Source organism: Elephantulus edwardii, unplaced genomic scaffold (assembly GCF_000299155.1).
Source record: "Elephantulus edwardii isolate Elephantulus edwardi_28Jun2011 unplaced genomic scaffold, EleEdw1.0 scaffold00045, whole genome shotgun sequence".
Classification (NCBI taxonomy): Eukaryota; Metazoa; Chordata; class Mammalia; order Macroscelidea; family Macroscelididae; genus Elephantulus; species Elephantulus edwardii.
Genome location: NW_006399795.1, coordinates 2,931,280 through 2,951,547, shown reverse-complemented (window position 1 = coordinate 2,951,547; position 20,268 = coordinate 2,931,280). Strand labels below are relative to the sequence as shown.

Genomic DNA, 20,268 nt, shown 5'->3' with positions numbered 1-20,268 from the left:
TGTCAATTCACCTGGTTGAGGATTTGAGGATCTTCCTCTACTTTGCCGACCCTCCACTCTTCCCAGCATCATGTCCTTCTCCAAGGAGTAGCCCCTCCTAGCAACATGCCCAAAGTATGTGAGGTGAAGCTTCATCATTCTTGCCTCCAAAGAACATTCTGGCTGCACTCTCTCCAAGACATATCTGTTTGTTCAGAGTAAGCTGACTGGCTATTTTGATTAACAATCAGCTGTGGGCTGGAAGCCTCTTGCTTAAGCAATCAGGATCTGGTGGGCAGACTTTTGTATTTAGAAGTTGATGGGGTCCTACCTAAGAGTCTCCAGTTTGGAGTTGGATTCTGGAGGGTAGGTTGTTTTAATTGAGTCAGGTGTAAACTGTTTGGTCGTTTTTTTATTTCATTAACAATCAACTGTGGGCTAGAAGCCTCTTGTTAATTGTGTTTGGGGAGAACAATGTTCCACGTAGTACAGCACTTGTCAGTTTGCAGTAAGTGGTACAGCCATCTTTTGTAGTCTGTAGTACCGACTACAAAATGCTGTAATCCTTAGTGAGGAATTTTGAAAGTATGTAAGGATGATTTTAGTTGTCTCAAAGACTGGGGGTGGGGCGGGCAGGGAGAAGAGACTACAGGGCACTGCTAAGTGAGTAGGTGGGGACTGGGATGATAGTTTCACTATAGTACACAAGACAAAACCATATGATGGATATTTTACCAGCCAGACTTTGTAGTGTTGTGCACCTTTTCTGCAGAAGTAAAATTTGCCTTGCAAAGGGAAAAAAACCCCCAAATCCCAACCCAAAACAAGTAATTTTATACTCCCACTAGCAATGGATTAGTTTTAGTTTTTCCAGTCTCACCAACATTTGTTTCTAATTTTTCAATTTTATTGACAATATGGATGGTAAACATATACCAATTCAACAGTTACTACACATACAAGTCAGTGATATTGATGACATTCTCTTTAAATTGTACAAAAATTTTGACATTCCTTTTCTGAGCTGCTACTCCCCAATGATCACCCCTTAAGGTTCTCATCTAATTCTTTGAGTAGTTGCAGCTGTAAGCTTGATCCTACATAGTCCTTAAAATGGTATAATGTTTAAAGCTGATCATTTTTACCAGTTAAGCTAAATGGTTCAGTTTTAAGATGATTTCAGGGAATATTAATAGTGACATACTGAGATCTACATGATTTTATTAGCTGTTATTTTTGTTTGTTCTATAATATTACATCTGGAGTCTCATATCAATACTTTTGAAAGTATACATACATATATGTGTATATATGCAGGTACGCTGTCACATAAGACATATCATATCATATCATATAAGATTATCTGAGGGCAATAGTTTCTTATAGTCATCCACCTTCCCTAGCTCTGGAAAGTCTAGAACCCACAAGAATCTGAAATTCTACATTTCCCCCCTTTTGGTCAAAATTCCTCTAAAATCTTCCATCAAAATGGTCGGGAATGGCAGTGAGGCACCATCCAGTTGTTCTGTTCTCATGGCAAAATGGGCCGTTGTTTAGAGACCACACATTCTATATTCTCCTCCTCTTCCTGACTCCCCTTACTCCAGATGAATAGAAACCAGATGTCCTGCTTTGAATGGCTGCTCACAAGCATTTAAGACCCTAGACACCATACAATCAACCAAGAGGTAGAACAGAAGCACTAAACAAGTTAGGTCAATTAACTAAGATGTTCCATGAAACTGTGACTCCAAATCTCCAAACCAAGAAGCCAGATGTCTGGCTGTACATAAGCAGTCTATGTTATCATTGACTTCTTTGATTTTTAAGCTGTTGTTGTTATGAACAGATCTATCACACCACTTGCCAATTCAACTTTGATGGTTTCCTATTTTTTTAAAATTAAAGCCATCTTAGTGCAGGTGATGTGGTATCTCACTGTGGTACTGACTGCATTTCTCTAGTGACTGAGCATCTTTTCAAGTGCTTGCTGGCACTTTTTGCAGTTTCACATACTCTTGATTTTCTAGGAGTGCAGCCATTTATAAACGAAAAGAAGATATGGTATTCTTTGTCCAGAACTTTAGCATATTGAAAAAATCTTATTGATATGGGTAGTGTTACTTGTGGTAGTTGAGTTCTCAATCCTTGTACAGTCACGCTAATCTGCACCTGTCAGAGTCACAATCAGCCACAAGCACCTGACCACTTCACTGGGTCTTTTAGTGTAGCTGTTCTCTGTGCGCAGACAGTGGCACACGGAGATCCACATAATGGATCATTTAAGGATAATTAAGAAGGAATTATACCCTCCAGGCTCAATTTTCACCAAACATACCAGGCTCTTAAGGTGAACACCACCAGTATAGCATGCACTCCACAGAACTCCCAACTATACAAGATCAAAATGTGGAATTTACACAAAGATAAAGCTTCAAAGGAAGGAAGGGAGAGGAAAGAAGAACAAATGGAAACAGCAAACACAAGGAGGAAGTGGGGAAATGCTGTTACATTGTGGGGCACAAATCAAAATACATGTGCACTGCACTGAAAACCAATTTGCTCTGTAAACATTACCCAAATCACAACAAAAAAACTTAAAAAGAAATTACAAAATACTAAAACAGGAAATATTGAGTCTAATGGGTAAGAACCAATGTTGTGAAACATTAGTAAGGCTGCTTCTTTGACAACTGTAGAGAAGAAAACAGTCTTTCTGTTCTGCTTGCTTCTGTATCCGCCCTCCCAGTCCAAGGCCTTACTGTTACATTTCTTTATTTAATAGCCAATCAGTGTATCTCTGAATAGGATTCTATTTTTTTCAAAGCCAGCACAAAAGTCAAAGGTGTTAATGATAAATCACCACCTTTCCCATATAAGGAGACTGTGGATTACAGACCTGAAGAACAAGTCTGTACAGAAACAGGAGGTATGTGAGCCAGAAGTGCTCTGCATTCTACCCAGAGAGACTTGAAGTCACATCACATGGAAATGGGACTTAATGACCTTTATACCCCCTGCTGATAAACATATTAGAAAACTGAAAAGCATTTCACAGTGGTAATGGATATAATTTCACAATACTGAGTTTGATATTAGAAATGGTGAGTTATGCCCTATGTATGTCCCTATGGTCTGAAAACTTAATATGCAGCTTTAAACAAACAAACAAAAAAATTCATTAACTTGAGAAACACATTTTCAGCCATAATCAACACTATTATATCATCATCTCTGCTGTTATTCATGTTTAAAATGTTAAAGTTTTATTATCAGAATGAGGACAAAAAGTCATGAGCTGCTGTTGGGTGGATTTTAACTTGTGATGACCCCATGTGTATCAGTAAAATTCCAATCTCTGAGGCTTTCAATGCTGGTTTTTCAGAAGTAGAAGGCCAGGCCTTTCTTCTGAGGTGCCTCTTGGTGGACTTGAACATCCACCCTTTGGTTAGCAGACAAACACATTAATTCAATAAAGAATGATGATTCCTTTTTACGGCCTTTACAGTCACTTTTAAACAGGCATGAAGCAGGTAGCAGAGTTGTGCAGTGGAAGCGTGCTGGGTCCATAAACAGGCATGAGAACATGTAATCAGAGAAGATGGGATATGCCAGGTGTACCTATGGTGTATCGTTCAAAATAGGTGGGAGGACATATGTCAAGAGACATAATGGCTTTTCTGGAGGAGCACAATGCCGGCCTTCAAGTCTGTTCCAGGAGAGCATGTCCTAAGGCAGGGTGCAGAGTCCTGTGTAAGCAGTCAAGAAGCAGGCTGCAGGTATTTACTGATAACACTTCCAGCTGCAGCTAGGTGGGCTCTCGCTTGGCTCGTTTAGGGTTCTGCGGCTGTCCAGGCAGTGAGGTCTTCCTTGCTGAAACACTCCTGAGAGCGTGCAAGCTCTGGATCTGCTGCAGGCGCAGGCTGAGCTCCTGCTCACAGGCCCGTTGAACAGTTCCAGTTTTCTCTATGTCCCAGTTCAAAGCAACAGCCAAGGCTTTGGGGTCTTCCTTGGTAACCAACTGCAGCAAGAACAGCAATCATTGGTAACCACTCCTTCGCTATCCCCATCTGCTGCTCTACTTCCTCGGGAGAATAGGATTTAGCAATGGAATTATGTTATGTCTAAGCTAAAAGGCCACTACCAAGTTTGCTTCCTATGAAACTGTCATGTGCCTTTTTTTTACAATGAAACACTAACAGGAAAGGGTCCTCAAGGCGAAGCCAAAACCCAACAAAAACCTTCAGAGCAATTCTGAAGTTTTCAACCTACAGGAAATTTAACCAAGCTCAAGTACATTTCCTTCCTGTTCACTGACAACAGGAGAGTACTGAGGGACAGAGAAGAGAACAAAGAATAAGGAATAACATCCACTATAATGGGTTCCCTTTATCAGGTTTCCCGTTACCCTGGTCTCAGCAAGCACAAGATGACCCCCAAAGGAGTGACTTTACGTGCCCCAGTATTTCCTATGGATCATCTTGAACCACTGACAGAATGGGAGCCTGAGTCCAGCTATGCCTGCCTGTCAGGTTCAGTCATCACTGATACCAGAGCAGAGGACAACGCTTGATGGTCTGAGGAAGAGCACCGCTAGAAAAAGCTATTTGGACTGAGGTTAACTGAGATGTTTGTATATACTTTTGGCAAAGTTAGCAGCCAAGAACAGGATGTGAGAGGTGGAAAAATAATCCCTACCAGCCTCTGCACTATAATTGCACATCTGAGAGACAGCCATCTCTGCAGCTCAGTGTCCCTCATTCTCGCCCACCTCCAAATCCTGACTCGATAAGCTCAGTTCTGGAGCAGGCTTCTCTTTCAGTGCTGAAAGGATCTGGCTTGTGAGTGCAATTCCAGAGACTGTTTCTCTGCTAATGCCCATGTCGACTGTATCCATCTCTGCAACAAACCCGGCTCTGGTCTCTGAAAAGCAGACGTAAGGTCAAGATTAGCACACAGTATAATCAGTCAGGTACACAAAGAACCATCCAGAGTAATCAATCAGGAAGGGATAAACATGCCATTTCAAGATCCTGCCTGCTGTGGGTCTTTGGGGTTTTCAATTGCATTGTAAACATTCTGTTCTTTTTTCAAGGATACACGCTATAAACGTTTTCACTGTAATGTCCACCCCATCAAAAAGCCCTACCTTCGTGCTTTGACAGGATGCTGCCCTCCTTCTCCAGGGCTCGCAGATAAAGCTCCAGGAGTTGCTTGGACTGGCGGGCTTCCTCCCTCTGGTCAAGCACCTGCTGGAGAGTGTTCTGGAGCCCCTGGACCGTGGCACAGCTTTGGCCGAGTTCCTGAGCCAGGTCTGAACAGGGGACATCAATCAGCACCTAACAAAGAAACACAAACTCTTAGAAAGCTAAAAGTACTTCCTACACGTGGAGCTCAATCAAGTACATCTATTTCAGAGGCTCATTTCATCTATTTCCCCAAAGTTAGCTTTGAGAGCTATGACAGGCTGAGAGTCCAGAGAGAGGCATGTGCTTTCTCCTCGCCCTCTGGTGATGCCTTAGTGAAAACTAAAAGGGAAAAAAGCTCCAACTTTGATATTTTATAAATTCAATCCTACAGAATATAAAGGAGGAGAAGGTATATGATACAATGAACCAATAGGTGGTTTTAAGCAAAAGTTCTCATAATCTTAAACACTTTTAATTATACATGTACAAATAGAAAAATCACACCTGAAAGCATTTTGAAAGTTCTCATTTTCAAAAGTGAAAATTTTAAAATAATTTTTATTGCAATTTTAATAAAAGTTTATAAAGAACTTAGATTTCCATTCATTGTTGCACATTTTCCTCCCTATCCCCCTCCCCCTCAGTTTGCTTTTTTCTTTGGAAAAAAAGTTCTTTCATAGTTATACAGTAGCTCCCCGCCCCAGACCACTTTACTATGCAGCTCTTATTCTGAACTCCTGTCATGCCAGTAATACCTAATCATATGTTCCTTTTATATAGTTCTCTGCCTCCTCTGTTTCAATGCCTTGTACATTATTTATCCCCTTTTCTTAATCTCCCCCCAGCCCCCTTGTCAATCCTGTTTTATAACAGTGGCATTATGCAGTATTTGTCTTTTTGTGACTGAGATATTTCACTCAGCATAATGTCCTTCAGGGTCACCCATTTTGTATAATATTACATGAGTTCTTTGTTTTTCAGTGCTGCATAATATTCCATTGTGTGAATATACCACAGCTTCTCTATCCATTCATTTGTTGATGGGCACTTGGGTTGTTTCCAATTCTTTGCTATTGTGAACAAAGCAGTAATAACAATGGGTGTGCATATATCTGCATGGGAGGCAGTTCTGGTTTCTTTAAGGTATATTCCCAGTACTAGAATTGCTGGGTCAAATGGTATTTCTATTTGCAACTTTTTGAGAAAGCGCCATACTGCCTTCCATAGTTGTTGCACCATTTTACACTCTTACCAACAGTGAATAAGGGTTCCAGTTTCTCCACAACCTAGCTAGCATTTGTTGTTTACTGCTCTGTTAAATTTTGCTGTTCTTACTAGGATGAGATGATATCTCATAGTTCTTTTAAATAATTTTTTTTTAAAATATATTACTGTGCTTTTGGTGAAAGTTTACACAGCAGAAGGTTGCCATTCAATAATTTCTACACAACTTGTTCCATGAATGGCTATGCTCTTTATAATATGGGAATAATACTCTCTTCTGGTGATTCGGCTTCTACTAGTTCCCCTGCTTCCTTTATACTGTCATCTTTGGTTGGTCTTTTTCTTTTTTCCTTCTCATCTTTGTTTTAAATTAGTTGCTGTTTGGTTTCACATGGTGAATTTAAAAAGAAGGATAGTACACAAAGATGATGTTCTTTATTTTGTGAGCCAAAGTTATTTAGCTAAAAGGTGACCTCAGGAGCTAGTTTCTGTTCAAGGATGATAGTATCTCAGGACGAGTATCTACCAGTCTCACCTGGTCCAGTAAGTCTGGGTTTATTATTAAGGAATTTGAAGTTCTATTCCACAGATCCAATTTTTCAATAAAATACTCATTCTGTGGTGTATGGAAGACATCACTTGTTATATCCTAATGTTATTTTAGTAATTTTGTAAAATTACAAATCTTTAGTAATTTTGTAAAAAGCTCATTTTTTTGCATATTCAGTTTTATATTAAAAATAGCCTTTTTAAAATATTTTTTCTTTTTTTGAATTATTTTTTTTGTGTGTACCATCAAATTGGATCTGACTGGTATAGGAAGAGATTGGCCCTCCCTTTCAACAGTGTACCTCTGGAATTAAAGTGCAGCTTCTTGCCACTAGGCCACCAGAGCTCCCTTAAATTTTTTTTTTTTTAAGAATAGTCTTTATAACCACAACTTGCTGCTGTTAAATCTGAAAGGTGACCCTGCAGTGGGTTTTCAGAAGCTATAAATCACAGGGGAGGAGACTGCTCATCTTTCTTCCTCCAAGCAGCTGGTGAATTTGATCCACCTGCCTTTGGGTTGGCAGTACACCTCCTTTATCCACTAGACCACCAGAGCTTCTAGTCTTTCTAAGAGAAAGACCAAAGTGCTGAAACTGATGGCAGTGATTCTAAACACACAACCATGTGTGACTACCATCTCTCTCCAGCTCCAAAACATTTTTCTCATTCCAAAAGGGGGCCCTGGACCTATTAAGAAGTCACTGCCCATTTCTTCTTTCTCCCAGTCCCCAGTAGGGAGCTCTGGTAGCTCTGGTAGCTGAGTGGTCAGGAGCTATGCTGCCAAACCAAAGGCACACAGTTCAAATCCGCCAGCTGCTCCACAGGAGAAAGATGGGTTACCTGAAAAACCATGGGAGAGTCAGCTATGGGTCAGTTCCTAACACAACCTGGCCCCCAGCAAACATGAATCTGTTTTCTTTCTCAATGGGTTTCCCTGTCCTGGATATTTCAGAAATGTGTGATCATACAATCTTCTGGTCTTTTGTGGCTGGCTTCTTTCACCTAGCTTAACATTTTCAAGTTCCTTCATATTTTAGTAGATATTAACTACCATTTTGTTTCTTCCCATCATGGAGTAATTTTTAAAAAATATTTATTTAATATTGGTTTGCTTACAAAGTTTGTATACATTGTGTTTCATTATATCATTCTTTCATGATGTATATCATATAATCACCATTATTCTCAATCATTGTATTCTATAACATTAATCACCATTGAACTATGCCCACAATTACCCTGTCTTTCCAGATCCCCACTGGATCGTTCCCATTTCTTTTACCTCCTCCCTCCACCCACAAAATTATGCAAATCCCCCCTCCCCTACCCATGCCCATCTTCACCCTTCTGCCCCCACCCTCTCCATGCTGGATCCTCATACATGTTTTTTTAGCTTGTAATTTAAAAACAAAACAAAAACCAAAACCAGAAAAAAAGACCTTTTAAAAGTTTTGTATTGGTTTGCTTTCAAAATTTATATACATTATGTTAACACTACTCTTTATTCACCTTGTGTTTCATACAATCTTTGATGTATGTATACCACCATTTTATTTAACCAGTCACCAACTAATGGCTGTTTGGATGGCTTCCACTTTTTGGCTACTTATATCTCCTTTTGTACCTTTTAGATTTATAAACCATTTAAATGCACTCAGATTACTTATTAAAAAACAAATATGAAAATTATCTGAATGATACAGTAATAGTGGACACCCTATCATACGCATTTGTGAAAAACTACAGGATGATATGACACAAAGGGAGTTCTAGCAGCATAATCCCTAGGAAGCTGCCCTGCTATCCCAATGGTGGCACCTCTCTGGCAACTGAACTCCATCTATTTTATTGCTCCATAGGAGAAAGATGGGCAACCTTCTCCCAAGTGATTTACAGTCTCCGTAAACTTGCTGGAGTTGCTTCTGAGCTATGAGTTGGTTCCAACTTCACTAGCATTGAATCTGAATTTTTATATGATCCAAAGAGTGAACCCTAATATAATTGGAACTTTATCTGTGAATCAAGTATCACTATTGGCTCAGCTGTAACAAATGACTACAGGAGCTCAAGATGTCAATAACAATGATGTTACAGAAGGAACAGTGAAGGAGGGAAAGCGTGTATATGAGAACTTGAGGGAATGTATATGAGAACTTTACACAATTTTTCTAAAAACATAAAATTGCTCTTGAAAAAGTCTATGAAAAATAAATATAAAAAGATTTCTCCAAGGGAGTAAAAAGAGAAGTTACAGATTGAGAACAAGTATTTTAGCAGTGACACATCTGACAAGAAACTCATCTCCTAAAACTTATAGAAAATGGCAAAACATCAATAAGAAAAAAGGCAAACAACCTAATTATAAAGTGAGAGGAGGACATGAACAGACACTTCACCAAAGAAGACATTCAGATGGCCAACAAACACATGAAGAAATGCTCAAGATCATTAGCTCTTAAAGAGATGCTAATCAAACAGTGAGATATCATCTCACCCAGCAAAAACATCAACACTCAATTAAGACATCAAACAAGTGCGGGCAAAGGTGTGGAGAGATTGGAATTCTCATACTGCTGGTGGGAATGTAAAATAGTGCAACCACTATGGAAAGCAGTTTGGTGCTTCCTTAGAAACTTAAATCTCATTTGATCCAGGAATCCCACTACTAGGTATATTTCCTAGTAAATAAGAGCTGTGACACAAACTGACATGCATTACACCCCTTGTTTATTGTTGAATCACAGAGAGATAGAAACAACTAAAGTAACCATCAATGGAAAAATGTCTAAAGAAACTATGATACAATGGATCATTATGTATCACTAAAAACAATTTGTGAAATACTTCACAACATGGATGAACTAGAGTAGGTTATGTTGAAGTGACATAAATCAGTCATAAAAGAATAATTATGCTATAAAATCACTAACATAAAATGGCAAGGAAAGGTTTACACATAGAATCAATTTAGAAAGGTTTAAAAGGGATGAGGAGGGTGGGAGAGGGGAGCAGAAATTAATAGATAAGTTGGGTGAAGGGAAAGGCAATATAAAATAAAAGCTTGATTAGACATTGTAATTAATTACATCCTCAGCATCTCATCTTCTTGCTATCAGAACCAACTCACAGCTGACACCTCAGCAGGTTTTCAGAGGCTATAAATCACACAGGAGGAGACTGCAGCCACTGGGGGATTTGAACCACAAGAGACACCATGCTTGGGTTAGCAGTGCAACTTACTACACCACTGTTGTTGTTGTTATGTGCCATTGAGTCACCTGTGACTCATAGCGACCCTATTTACAACAGCCCTAAACCCTGCTCTATCCTGTGCCAATCTTACTGTCTCTGACATACTGACCCCATTATCCCAGTTACTGAATCAATCCATCTCACTGAGAGTCTTCCTCTCTTGTGATGTTGTATTTAATGTTATAAAACAAAATGTTTACAAATAATTGAATGAAAATGCAGTATGATTTATAAATTTTCAAAAATTGAAATGAAAAAAAAGACCACACACAAGCAACAATAACAAAATAAACACCACATACACACAAATATAGCAAAATTTAATCATATTCTCAGAAACCTTTGATCTAGAAGGGCCCTCATCATCAGCCCCTGCACAGCTACCTGTCTGGAATGCTTGCTTGATGCCAGCGTCCCAACAAACGTGATTCTGGTAGAGTTGAGTTCCCAGTGTCTGCATCATTCATCACCATAGCCCCAGAGCACAGAACCATGCCAGCCTCTGGGTGGGGCTACAAGACATGTGTTTTGAATTCACACACCCTATTTTTAATGCCAGTTTGTACAATGGCAGAAATGTAAGCAGAGAAGTCAGGTTACTGGCTCTTAATTACACAGATGAAGCTGAGATCTGAATTCAGCTACTCTGAATCCACAGCCCACTCCATAGCCCCAAACCCCCAGGGTTCACCTGATTAAGACTAGGGTAGAGCCTGATCATCTGCATTTTAATTCATTCCCCATTTAAAAAAAAAAAACACACCTGTGATTTGAAGGAAAGTTTATAGAGAAACTGGTTTTCATTCACTTTTTCGTACATATTCTCCCCCGCTCTGTTTTGAAAAGGTGATTCTGATATAGGATGCAGCTTTAAAAATTACCACTTTAAGTGAAAGCAAGAACTGTAATTGAAGTTTCTTAGCTGTGATTTGAGAACTATAGAAAAATTAAGAATTAAGAGAAATGAAATTATTGTGCAAAACACATGGACAGTAAGAAGGTGTGGGTTTCCTGGGAAGCCCCTCCTTGTGAGGCGCTGAGCACTGCTGTAGGCTGAGGAGGCTGCGTACCTGGAGGTCTTCCTCTGACAGGAGGATGATGCTGGAAAGATCTTCTTTCAGCTGCCTGGCCACATTCTTCCATTTCAGTCCTGCCCCGCTATCTGTCTGATCCACATCAAAGGACTCTTGGGAAAGCCAAGCTGTACCTCCATCTGATGAATGGGAGAAAAACATCAGTCACCATCATACCACCTACTGGTGTGGCTCTCACCATCATCCCATACACACTCTACCTTCTTCCAGATGTCAGCACATCTTTCTCCTTGGCCACATAGAGTGATTCCAGTCATGGAAGAAGTATCTATTCTCAAGAATTAATGTGACAGCTAATCTCCACCTAAGACTTTAATTTCCCTTCTTCTTCCATCTGCATTTATTTCTACATGAAACCATTCTGCATTCCTCGGTGGGAAGAAGCCATTAAACCCCAAGAATAAGTATGGATGCCCAGGACCCTAGCACACTTCCTTTCTGGTTAGTTTTTGTGTACCTAGGGCTGTTCAATTTTTGTCTACAAAAGCATTCATTCTCATCAGTGCTTCTCTCATGCTTAGGAACTGAGCCCAACCTTAAATGGAGGAGCTACAGCCACTGTTTGCTGTCCCTTGGGCCCAAGGAAAAAGGTAGCTGATAAAGTCACTGTTGTTATGTACCACCAAGTCAACTACAATTCATGGTGATGCTATGAACAACAGGTCTGAACTCTGCCCTATCCTGAGCCAACCTTACAGTCTCTGAGTGTCACTGTATCAATCCATCTCATCCAGGATCGTCCTCTCCTGTGCTGATCCTCTACCACGTCTAAGTATGATGTCCTTCTTCAAGAACTAGTCCCTCTTGACATGTCCAAAGTATGTGAAACAGAGTTTCAAAATCTTTGCCTCTAAGGAGCAACCTGGTTTCAACTCTCTCCAGGACAGACCTGTTTGTTCTTTCAATAGCCCATGGTATGTTTGATACTCTTCTCCAGAACCACAAAGCCACTGCCAAAAGGTAATTTCCTTAATTTAGGGGTAGAGGGATTTCCCTCAGGACACCTCGTTAGCCATTTATCCTTTAGTGTTAGTCCCCTTTGTATCTGTAATGATGCTGACGATACAACATTTACTGATCCCTTATTGTGTGCCAGGTATCATCTAAATGGCTTATATTAGTGCTTCTCAAGTGAGAGCCATTCTGCACCCTCAGGAGACACTTGGCAAAGTGTTAAAACACTTTTGGTTATCACAAGTAGGAAAGAGAGTGCTACTGATGTCTAATGTGAAGAGGCCAAGGATACTGCTCAGTATGCTACAATACACAGAGCAGCTCTCTACAACAAAAAGATTTATCCAGCCCAAAACATTAACAGGATCAAATTTGAACAACCTGGTTTATATAGAATGTGTGATACTATCTTCACACCAACATGAGAAGATGTGGTTTTCTTAGGCGCTGTAGAGTTGAGTATGACTCACGGTGACCCTATGAACATATCTGAACCCTGTCCTAGACTGTGCCATCCTCATCATCTCTGACACACTTGACACACTATTGCCACAGTCACTGTGTCAATCATCTCATTGAGGGTCTTCCTCTCTTTCACTGACCCTCTGCCTTTCCAAGCAACATGTTCTCTTCCAAGGAATAGCCTCTTGTAGCAACATACACAAAGTGTCATTCTTACCTTCAAGGAGCAGTGTGGCTGTACCTTTCCCAAAACATACCTTTTTTTCCTTTTAGCACTCCATGGGATATTCAGCACTCTTTTCCATACCACAATCAAAAGGAGCTACAATTATCATCTCAATAAGGTACTTATGACTCAAGGTCATATGGCCAGTAAACAGCAGAGTCAGGATTCAGACCCAAGCAGTCTGACTCTAACCTTCAATAACGAGCTCAGATTCAGACCCAGGTAACCTGACTCTAACCTTCAACAACCAGCTCGGATTCAGATCCAGGCAGCCTGACTCTAACCTGCAGTAACCAGCTTGGATTCAGACCCAGGCAGCCTGACTCTAACCTGCACTAATGAGCTCGGATTCAGACCCAGGCAGCCTGACTCTAACCTGCAGTAACGAGCTCTCTTCCAAGCTGCATTGTAAGCTGCTATTGATCTGTGAATTACTTGAGAACGGGCCAAGTCTTACCCAGTTTTATCCCTAGGACTTAATACCATCTTCAGCACACAGAAGGAGCTCAGTAAATGTTTGCTGCACAAATCCTTAAACAGCTAGACAAACATCAATCTGCTTAGTAAAATTAATGGCGACAGATGCTGTCTCAGGCCATTTTAGACACTCTCAGTATTTCTTACCTGAAATTTTGTATTTCCATTTCTCATTACTGGCCAATGCCACAAACTTAGTGTTGGGAGGTAGACATAGGAAGTAGTCCTCATCATCCACAATGGTGCCATCCTCTGCTAGGACCAGGGTGATTGGTGCCAGGGACTTATCAATGGCCAGAATGTCACAAGCTGAGAAAACATTAAATATTTAGTGGTTAAAAAACTCTGCTTTTTAGAGAACTCAAGATCCAAAGAGGAAACTTATATCCATGAAGAAATTGTACTATTATTATGCCCATATTACTGATGGGTAAAAACAAGTCTCAGAGAGGTTAGTGGTGGCAGAGCTGGCATTTAAATCTAATCTTGTTCCTGGAAATATGTTTTCTACAGGTCTTCCACACCATACGTTAAGAGTCAACTAAAATTTTTCAGTGAACAGCAAAACTATCCCAAAGTCTAGTTTGATTCCTTATGAATAAGTAAGTAGTCTTTCATTTACTCAGGGGCCGTCTTAAATTCTCTGGTGTTAGATTGTGGGAAAATTTGTTCTTTGTATAATTTTTCTTTGCCATCTTTCTAACCTATAGGAATGTGTAACAGAAACTGAAGTTTGGATCGGTGGAGTTTCATCTTTTTTTTTAGTTTCATCTTTATTGTCACTACACAAGAGGCTTTTTTCTTTCTTTTCTTTTCTTCTTTTGTGGAGACAAGCTGTTATTGGGCTTGGTGCTGTAAGTCTGCTTGTTTCTTTAAGAGGCTTTTTTCAAGGCAGCCCTGTACCATCCCATTTAGTGACGTAAAAAGCCTGAATTAAGCAGAAGTAGCAAACAGAATTTAGGCACAGGTGTCTACCATTCAAACAGAAAGTAAGCCTCTCGCAGACCAAACTCCACAGAACACAAACACACAAGGTCCTGCACCAAGTAAGTCCACACCATGTCACTAGAGCATACATAGGTTTCTGACTGCTCTTAGCCTTTGAACGACATACATAGTAATCAGTTGGAACTTAAGAGACTCTGAGAGGGGGTGCCGCATTGACACACACTGTGACTACAGTCCTAGGATGAGCTTACTCGTTTAACCACAAAAATGTTAATCACTAGTAATATTTGAAAGGTAATTGAGTATATTATGTCAATATCCGTGGTTGAATATACCATGGACTGCTAGGAGAACAAAGAGGTTTGTCCTGGAGAGGGTGAAGCCGCAATGTTCCTTGGAGTCAAGGATTCTGAAGCTTCGTCTGACATACTTTGGGCATTTTGCAAGGAGGGACTGGTCCTTGGAGAGGGACATCATGTTTGGTAGAGTGGAGGACAGCGCAGGAGAGGAAGACCCTCGATGAGATGGATCGATTCTGTGAGTGGAGTGGTGGGAATGAGTGTGTTTGAGATGGCTTGGTTGGCACAGGATAGAACGGCGTTTAGGGCTCTTGTACATAGTGTCGCTATGAATCGCAAGAGACTCTATGGCACCTAACAACAACAACAACAACAACAAAAACAACAACAGTCCTAACAGTCCTGGGGAGAAGCACTGGAAATAATACATAATATTTTCTCCCAATGAGAAAAGTGAAAGTAGAGGGTGCTCGTGCAAGAATAAAGTGGTAAGAGTTTGGGCTCAGAATACAGTCATCTGAGTCATCCAGGACACCCAACACCGCTCCCTTCTCTGGACCTCCAGGGCAGTGACAAGCCGCTTCCTCTTTCTGGTGACACCTGCCGAGCTAACGGTGGAAACTCAGCTGGAGACCCCAGCACCCCATCAGCAATCTACAGTGACAGAAATAGCCAGGGCTGGATTTGATCTGAAATCAGTGTGATTTTAGACACTCAAAAGACTCCGGGTCTATCCTAAGTATTTCCTCCCACCTTTTAAAAACGCACTCGGGGTAAAGTTTCAGGCGCTGTGAAAAGACTACAAACTACTTCAAAACCTATCGAGTTCTATATAACCACGTGAGTCGTTTCACTTAGGCTTCTCAAGGTGCCACCCGGCGTGAAGAGTGTCCCCGAGTCGCCTCTCGGGTCCCCGGCCCGGCTCCAGCACCGACCTTTGCTCCTCAGCTCCTCCAGGCAGGAGGCCGCCACGCCGTGCTGTTCCAGGCTGTGGTTGCGGCGCAGCAGACACGGCTTCAGCGCCCGCAACTCTTCTGATTCGGGAGCCTCGGCACCCCCGGTCACCTCCATCGTCTTCAAGGTGGACCTGAAAGACTTCGGAAGTCCGAGAAGGTGGGTGAGGCGGCCACCCCCAGCCCGCGGCAGGCCGGGAGATGTAGTTCTCTTCTCGCAAATCACTCGTGGAACCATGGCATGCCGGGAGTTGTAGTTGTAGCAGCCTCTAGTCACGTGCCGCCCCGGGGCATACCGGGAATAGTAGTGTCTCCATCCAATCCAGGCTACTTCACATGATAAGACCTTTATTAAGCCAAATTAGAATTTGTTTCAACATTTGCAAATAACATTAAAAGTTATTTATTTTCCATTATGAAGCACATGCATGTGTGCTCATTTGAGTTTTTGCTATTGTGGTTAAGTGCCGTTAAGACCATTATGTAACTCATGAAGAGACCCTATGACCAGGTCTAAACCTTGTCCTGCCCTGTGTCATCCTCATGAACTCTGTCATGCTCAAACCCATTGTGGGGTCTCTCTCTCTCTCTCTCTCTCATTGACCCTCTATTTTCCCTAGCATGGTATCTCCAAAGACTGGTTCCTCCTGAAAATATACCCAAAATATTTCTGAAAAGAAAAAGTTTCACTATCCTTGACTCCAAGGATCACTCTGGTTGAACTTCCTTCAAGACAGATTTGTTTGTTCTTTTGGCTGACCATGGAATATTCAATGCTCTTCGTGATTACTGTAATTCAAAGGCATTGATTCTTCTTTAGAGTTCCTTATTCACTGTCCGACTTTTAGATGCACAGGAAGCAATTGAAAATGCCAAGGCTTAGATCAGTTGAACCTCAGTCTTTAAACCGACATCATTGCTCTTTCGCACTTTGGAGAGGTCCTTGACAGTAGATTTTCCCAGTGCAACACGTCTTTTAATTTCCTGACTGCTGTTACCAAGAGTGCTGGTCTTAGATCCAAGTAAAATGAAAAAGCTGACAACTTCAGTCTTTTCCCCATCTATTACAAAGTTGTCTGTGGGCTCAATGGTAAAGATTTTTGTTTTCTTGCTACATCAAAGTGTACCTCATATTGAAGGTTGTAGTCTTTGGTTTTATTTTTAATAGTGATTTTAACAAAAGTTTACAGAAAAGTTGGATTTTCATTCATTTTTTATTGCACGTTTTCCTCCCTACTCACTCTGGTTCTCTTTTTAACCAAAACCCAATATTCATTCATTTTTGTATAATTTCCTCCCCCCACCCCTCCCCTAGCCCACTTTTTTTATGAACCTCCACTTCCTAAACAACATATCTCTGAAAACTATGAATTTTGATAAATGTTGATAGTTGTAGAGGGACTTCAGGCCTTTCGTTCATAGGGTCCTGATAGGTTCATAGGTTGAAATAGGTCATGGTCGACTTGAAGGCAATCAACAACATACTCCTTTTAAACAGTTCTTTCCTTCAACTGTTCCAATGAAGTGTTCATGATTTATTTCCTCTTTTCTTAGTTCCCTTCCCCCAGTCCCATGTCAGTCCTGTTTTCTAACAGTGGTGTTATGCAGTATTTGTCCTTTTGTGACTAGGATATTTCACTCAGCATAATGTCCTCCAGAGCTGCCACCCAAACAGATGTATGCACATCTATGTTTTTTTTTTTTGCACATCTATGTTTGTTGCTGCTTTATTCACAATAGCAAAGAGATGAAAGCAATCCAAGTGCCCATCAACAAAGGCTGTAGTCTTTGCTCTTCTGCAGGAAGTGCTTCAAGTCTTTGTCCCTTCTGCACCCAAGGTTCTAAAATGCATAATGCAGGTTCTTGATGGGTCTTATCTCCATACCTTTTTTAAAATGCATAATGCAGGTTCTTGATGGGTCTTATCTCCATACCTTTTTTAAAATGCATAATGCAGGTTGATAAGTCTTCCTCACATTCTTTTTTTTTTCTTCCTCACATTCTGATGCCACATTCTTTCTCATACAATCTGACTTCTCCAATGATTTGTTCACCATACAGATTGATTTTTATTGATTATGCAAAGGCATTTGACTGTGAGGATCTTAAGAAATATGACTAACATTGAGAAGAATGGGAATCCCAGAACACTTACTTAAACTCATGCAAAACTTGTACATAGACCAAGAAGCAGTTGTCTGGGCAGAACAAGGAACACTGCATGATTTAAAACCAGGAAAGTTGTGCTTCAGAGTAGTATCCTTTTCCCCTACCACTCTCCTCTTTATTTTTTTTATTTTTATTATTTTTTGTGTGTACCATCAAATCAGATCTGACTGGTACAGGAGAACATTGTCCCTCCTTTTCCAGCAGAGCATCTGGTGCATTTGAACCATGTGTCTCTGGGATTGCAGTGTAGCTTCTTGCCACTAGGCCACCAGAGCTCCCTCACTCTCCTCTTTAGACTTTTGGCATACTCTTATTTGTGTGTGTGTGTATTTGTCGTTGTTTTTGTTGTTATATGCTTTCAAGTTGAAACCAACTTTCAGAGGCTGTAAATGCCAGAGTGGAGATTGTCCCTCTTCCTCCTGCTAAACATTGGTGCACTCTAACTGCCACCTTTGATTGGCAATGCAATTCCTTACCACTAGCCCACAAGACCTCATTGCACATATAGATACATGCTATTAACACATAAATTTAAGACAGTTGGTTATTGCACTGCATTATTTTATTTTTCCCTTTCCAGGCTGAAAAGATCTGTGAGATGTTCCAAATTTCAGGCTGACTTGGAGAACAGAGGAAAGATCAAGGAAAAGACCAAATGCATTGCCATTGAATTGATTCCAACTTGTGCCAATCCTGTAGGACACAGTAGATCTTGTCCCATATAGTTTCTTGGGCTGTAAATCTTTACTGAAGCAGATTATCATATCTTTTTTTTTTAATTGTACTATTTTTACGTGTACCGTCAAATCAGATCTGACTGGTACAGGAGGAGATTGCCTGCCCCCTCCTTCTCCAGCAGAGCATCTGGTGGATTTGAACCACATACCTCTGGGATTGCAGTGCAGCGTCTTGCCACTAGGCCACTGGAGCTCCCTTGATTACTATATCTTTGTCCCCTGACTTGAAGGAAGTCTGTTTTAAAAATTAATAAGTATAATTTTCAGTCTCATGGAAACACAAAAAAGTGACCTAAGAGACTTGCAAATAACCACGTATTGGATTCTCTGATGTAGCTGTGCAAAATAGGATTTGGGCCCTTTGAACAAAATGCTTAGATGAGAAGATTAAACATCAGAGAGCAGAAGGAAACTCAAACCACAGTACTGTTTGAGATTCTCCAGATGCTGCATGGGTATTTATTCATCTTTGCTCTAATACTGCAACTTTTAGAAATGAAGGTTTATCTTCTCCCCTTGAGAAACTAGCTTTCACTGTTCAAATAAAAACAAAACAAAAATATCACCCAAAAATTGCTTACTTAAAAGCGGAGACATCCTACATAAACAATATTAGTGCCTTAATTATGCAGTGTTGATGTCAACAGATAAATCACAAATGGATGGCTTCAACAAGCAGAAATGTATTCTCTTAACAGTTTGTGGCTGTTAGATGACACTGAACCAAGAACAACTCATAATGATCCTATGAAGAACAGGCAGAAATGTTAATGTTCACCATTCTCATGAAAATTCACATTTAGAGCAGCATAGTCTGTGGTGACTATTCCTTGGGAAGGGACATTAGTCTTGGAAAGATAGAGGGTCAGCAAAGGAAAGGAAGACCCCTGACGAGATGTATTCACACAGTGACTTCAGCAATGGGCTCTAGTGTGTCAGAGATGATGAGGATTGCACAGGATAGGGCAGGGTTCAGGTTGGCTGTTCCTATGAGTTGTACTTGAACTCTAAGTCATCTTACAACAACCACAACTACAGTCAATGCAAGTGGTGCTGCTAACCAAAAGACTGTGCCTTTCCAGCTTTTAGAATCCAACAGAGGCTCCAAGAAGATCAACGGGCAGTCTCCTCCTGTTAATATTTATAGCCTCAGAAACCTGATGGAGCATCACTGTAAGTCAGAAGTGATGTAAAGGTACTAGGTTTGAGCTCAAGGGGAGGGCTTTTTCTCTGTAGGCACCAGAGGAAAGTCTTTATCTTCTTTCAACATCTATAGATCTGGTGTGTGTTTTATTTCTCTCTCTCTCTTTTTAGGTCTCGTGTCTTCTTAAAGATCTCCATGTGCTTTCTTTGTGTCAAGGAGTTTCTCAGCATAAGAACTTGCTTCCAGGCGATGTACTCTGCTCTTGGCACTTATTTCTTAAGCAAAGAATACCAGAAGACTGTATATCTGTGCTTCATTGACTATGCAAAGGCTTTTGACTGTGTGGATATAAGCTGTGACTATAAGCTGTGGCTGACTCTGAGAAGAATGGGAATGCCAGAACATCTGATTGTGCTAATGCGAAACTTATACTTGGACCAAGAGGCAGTTGTCAGAACAGAGCAAGGAGACATTACATGGTTCAAAATCAAGAAGGGGGTTCGTCAGGGATGTATTCTGTCTCCATACCTTTTCAACCTGTATGCAGAACAGATCATTCAAGACTCTGGGCTATACGAAGAGGAATGTGGCATCAGGGTAGGTGGAAGAATC

General features: G+C 40.7%; 1 protein-coding gene across 1 annotated transcript; it reads right to left on the bottom strand.

Moving 5' to 3' along the window:
* Window positions 1–3,787: 3,787 nt before the first annotated feature.
* Window positions 3,788–15,737, bottom strand: DFFA (DNA fragmentation factor, 45kDa, alpha polypeptide). The gene is made up of 6 exons (XM_006885763.1): window positions 15,589–15,737; window positions 13,554–13,715; window positions 11,264–11,406; window positions 5,129–5,318; window positions 4,751–4,902; window positions 3,788–4,000 (listed from the first exon to the last, which is right to left on the bottom strand). The coding sequence occupies exons 1-6, from the start codon at window positions 15,722–15,724 to the stop codon at window positions 3,788–3,790; spliced, it is 996 nt and encodes a 331-aa protein (XP_006885825.1). The 5' UTR covers window positions 15,725–15,737.
* Between the last annotated feature and the right edge of the window lie 4,531 nt (window positions 15,738–20,268).

What these genes read in the sequence shown, in the direction of transcription:
- DFFA (XM_006885763.1), bottom strand. Translation starts at nt 15,724, where the DNA reads ATGGAGGTGACCGGGGGTGCCGAGGCTCCCGAATCAGAAGAGTTGCGG. An exon ending in TGTCAGAGGAAGACCTCCAG is followed by an intron (nt 5,319 to 11,263) that starts GTACGCAGCCTC and finishes TTTCTTTGTTAG; the next exon opens with GTGCTGATTGATGTCCCCTG. An exon ending in TATCGAGTCAGGATTTGGAG is followed by an intron (nt 4,001 to 4,750) that starts GTGGGCGAGAAT and finishes TTCTTGCTGCAG; the next exon opens with TTGGTTACCAAGGAAGACCC.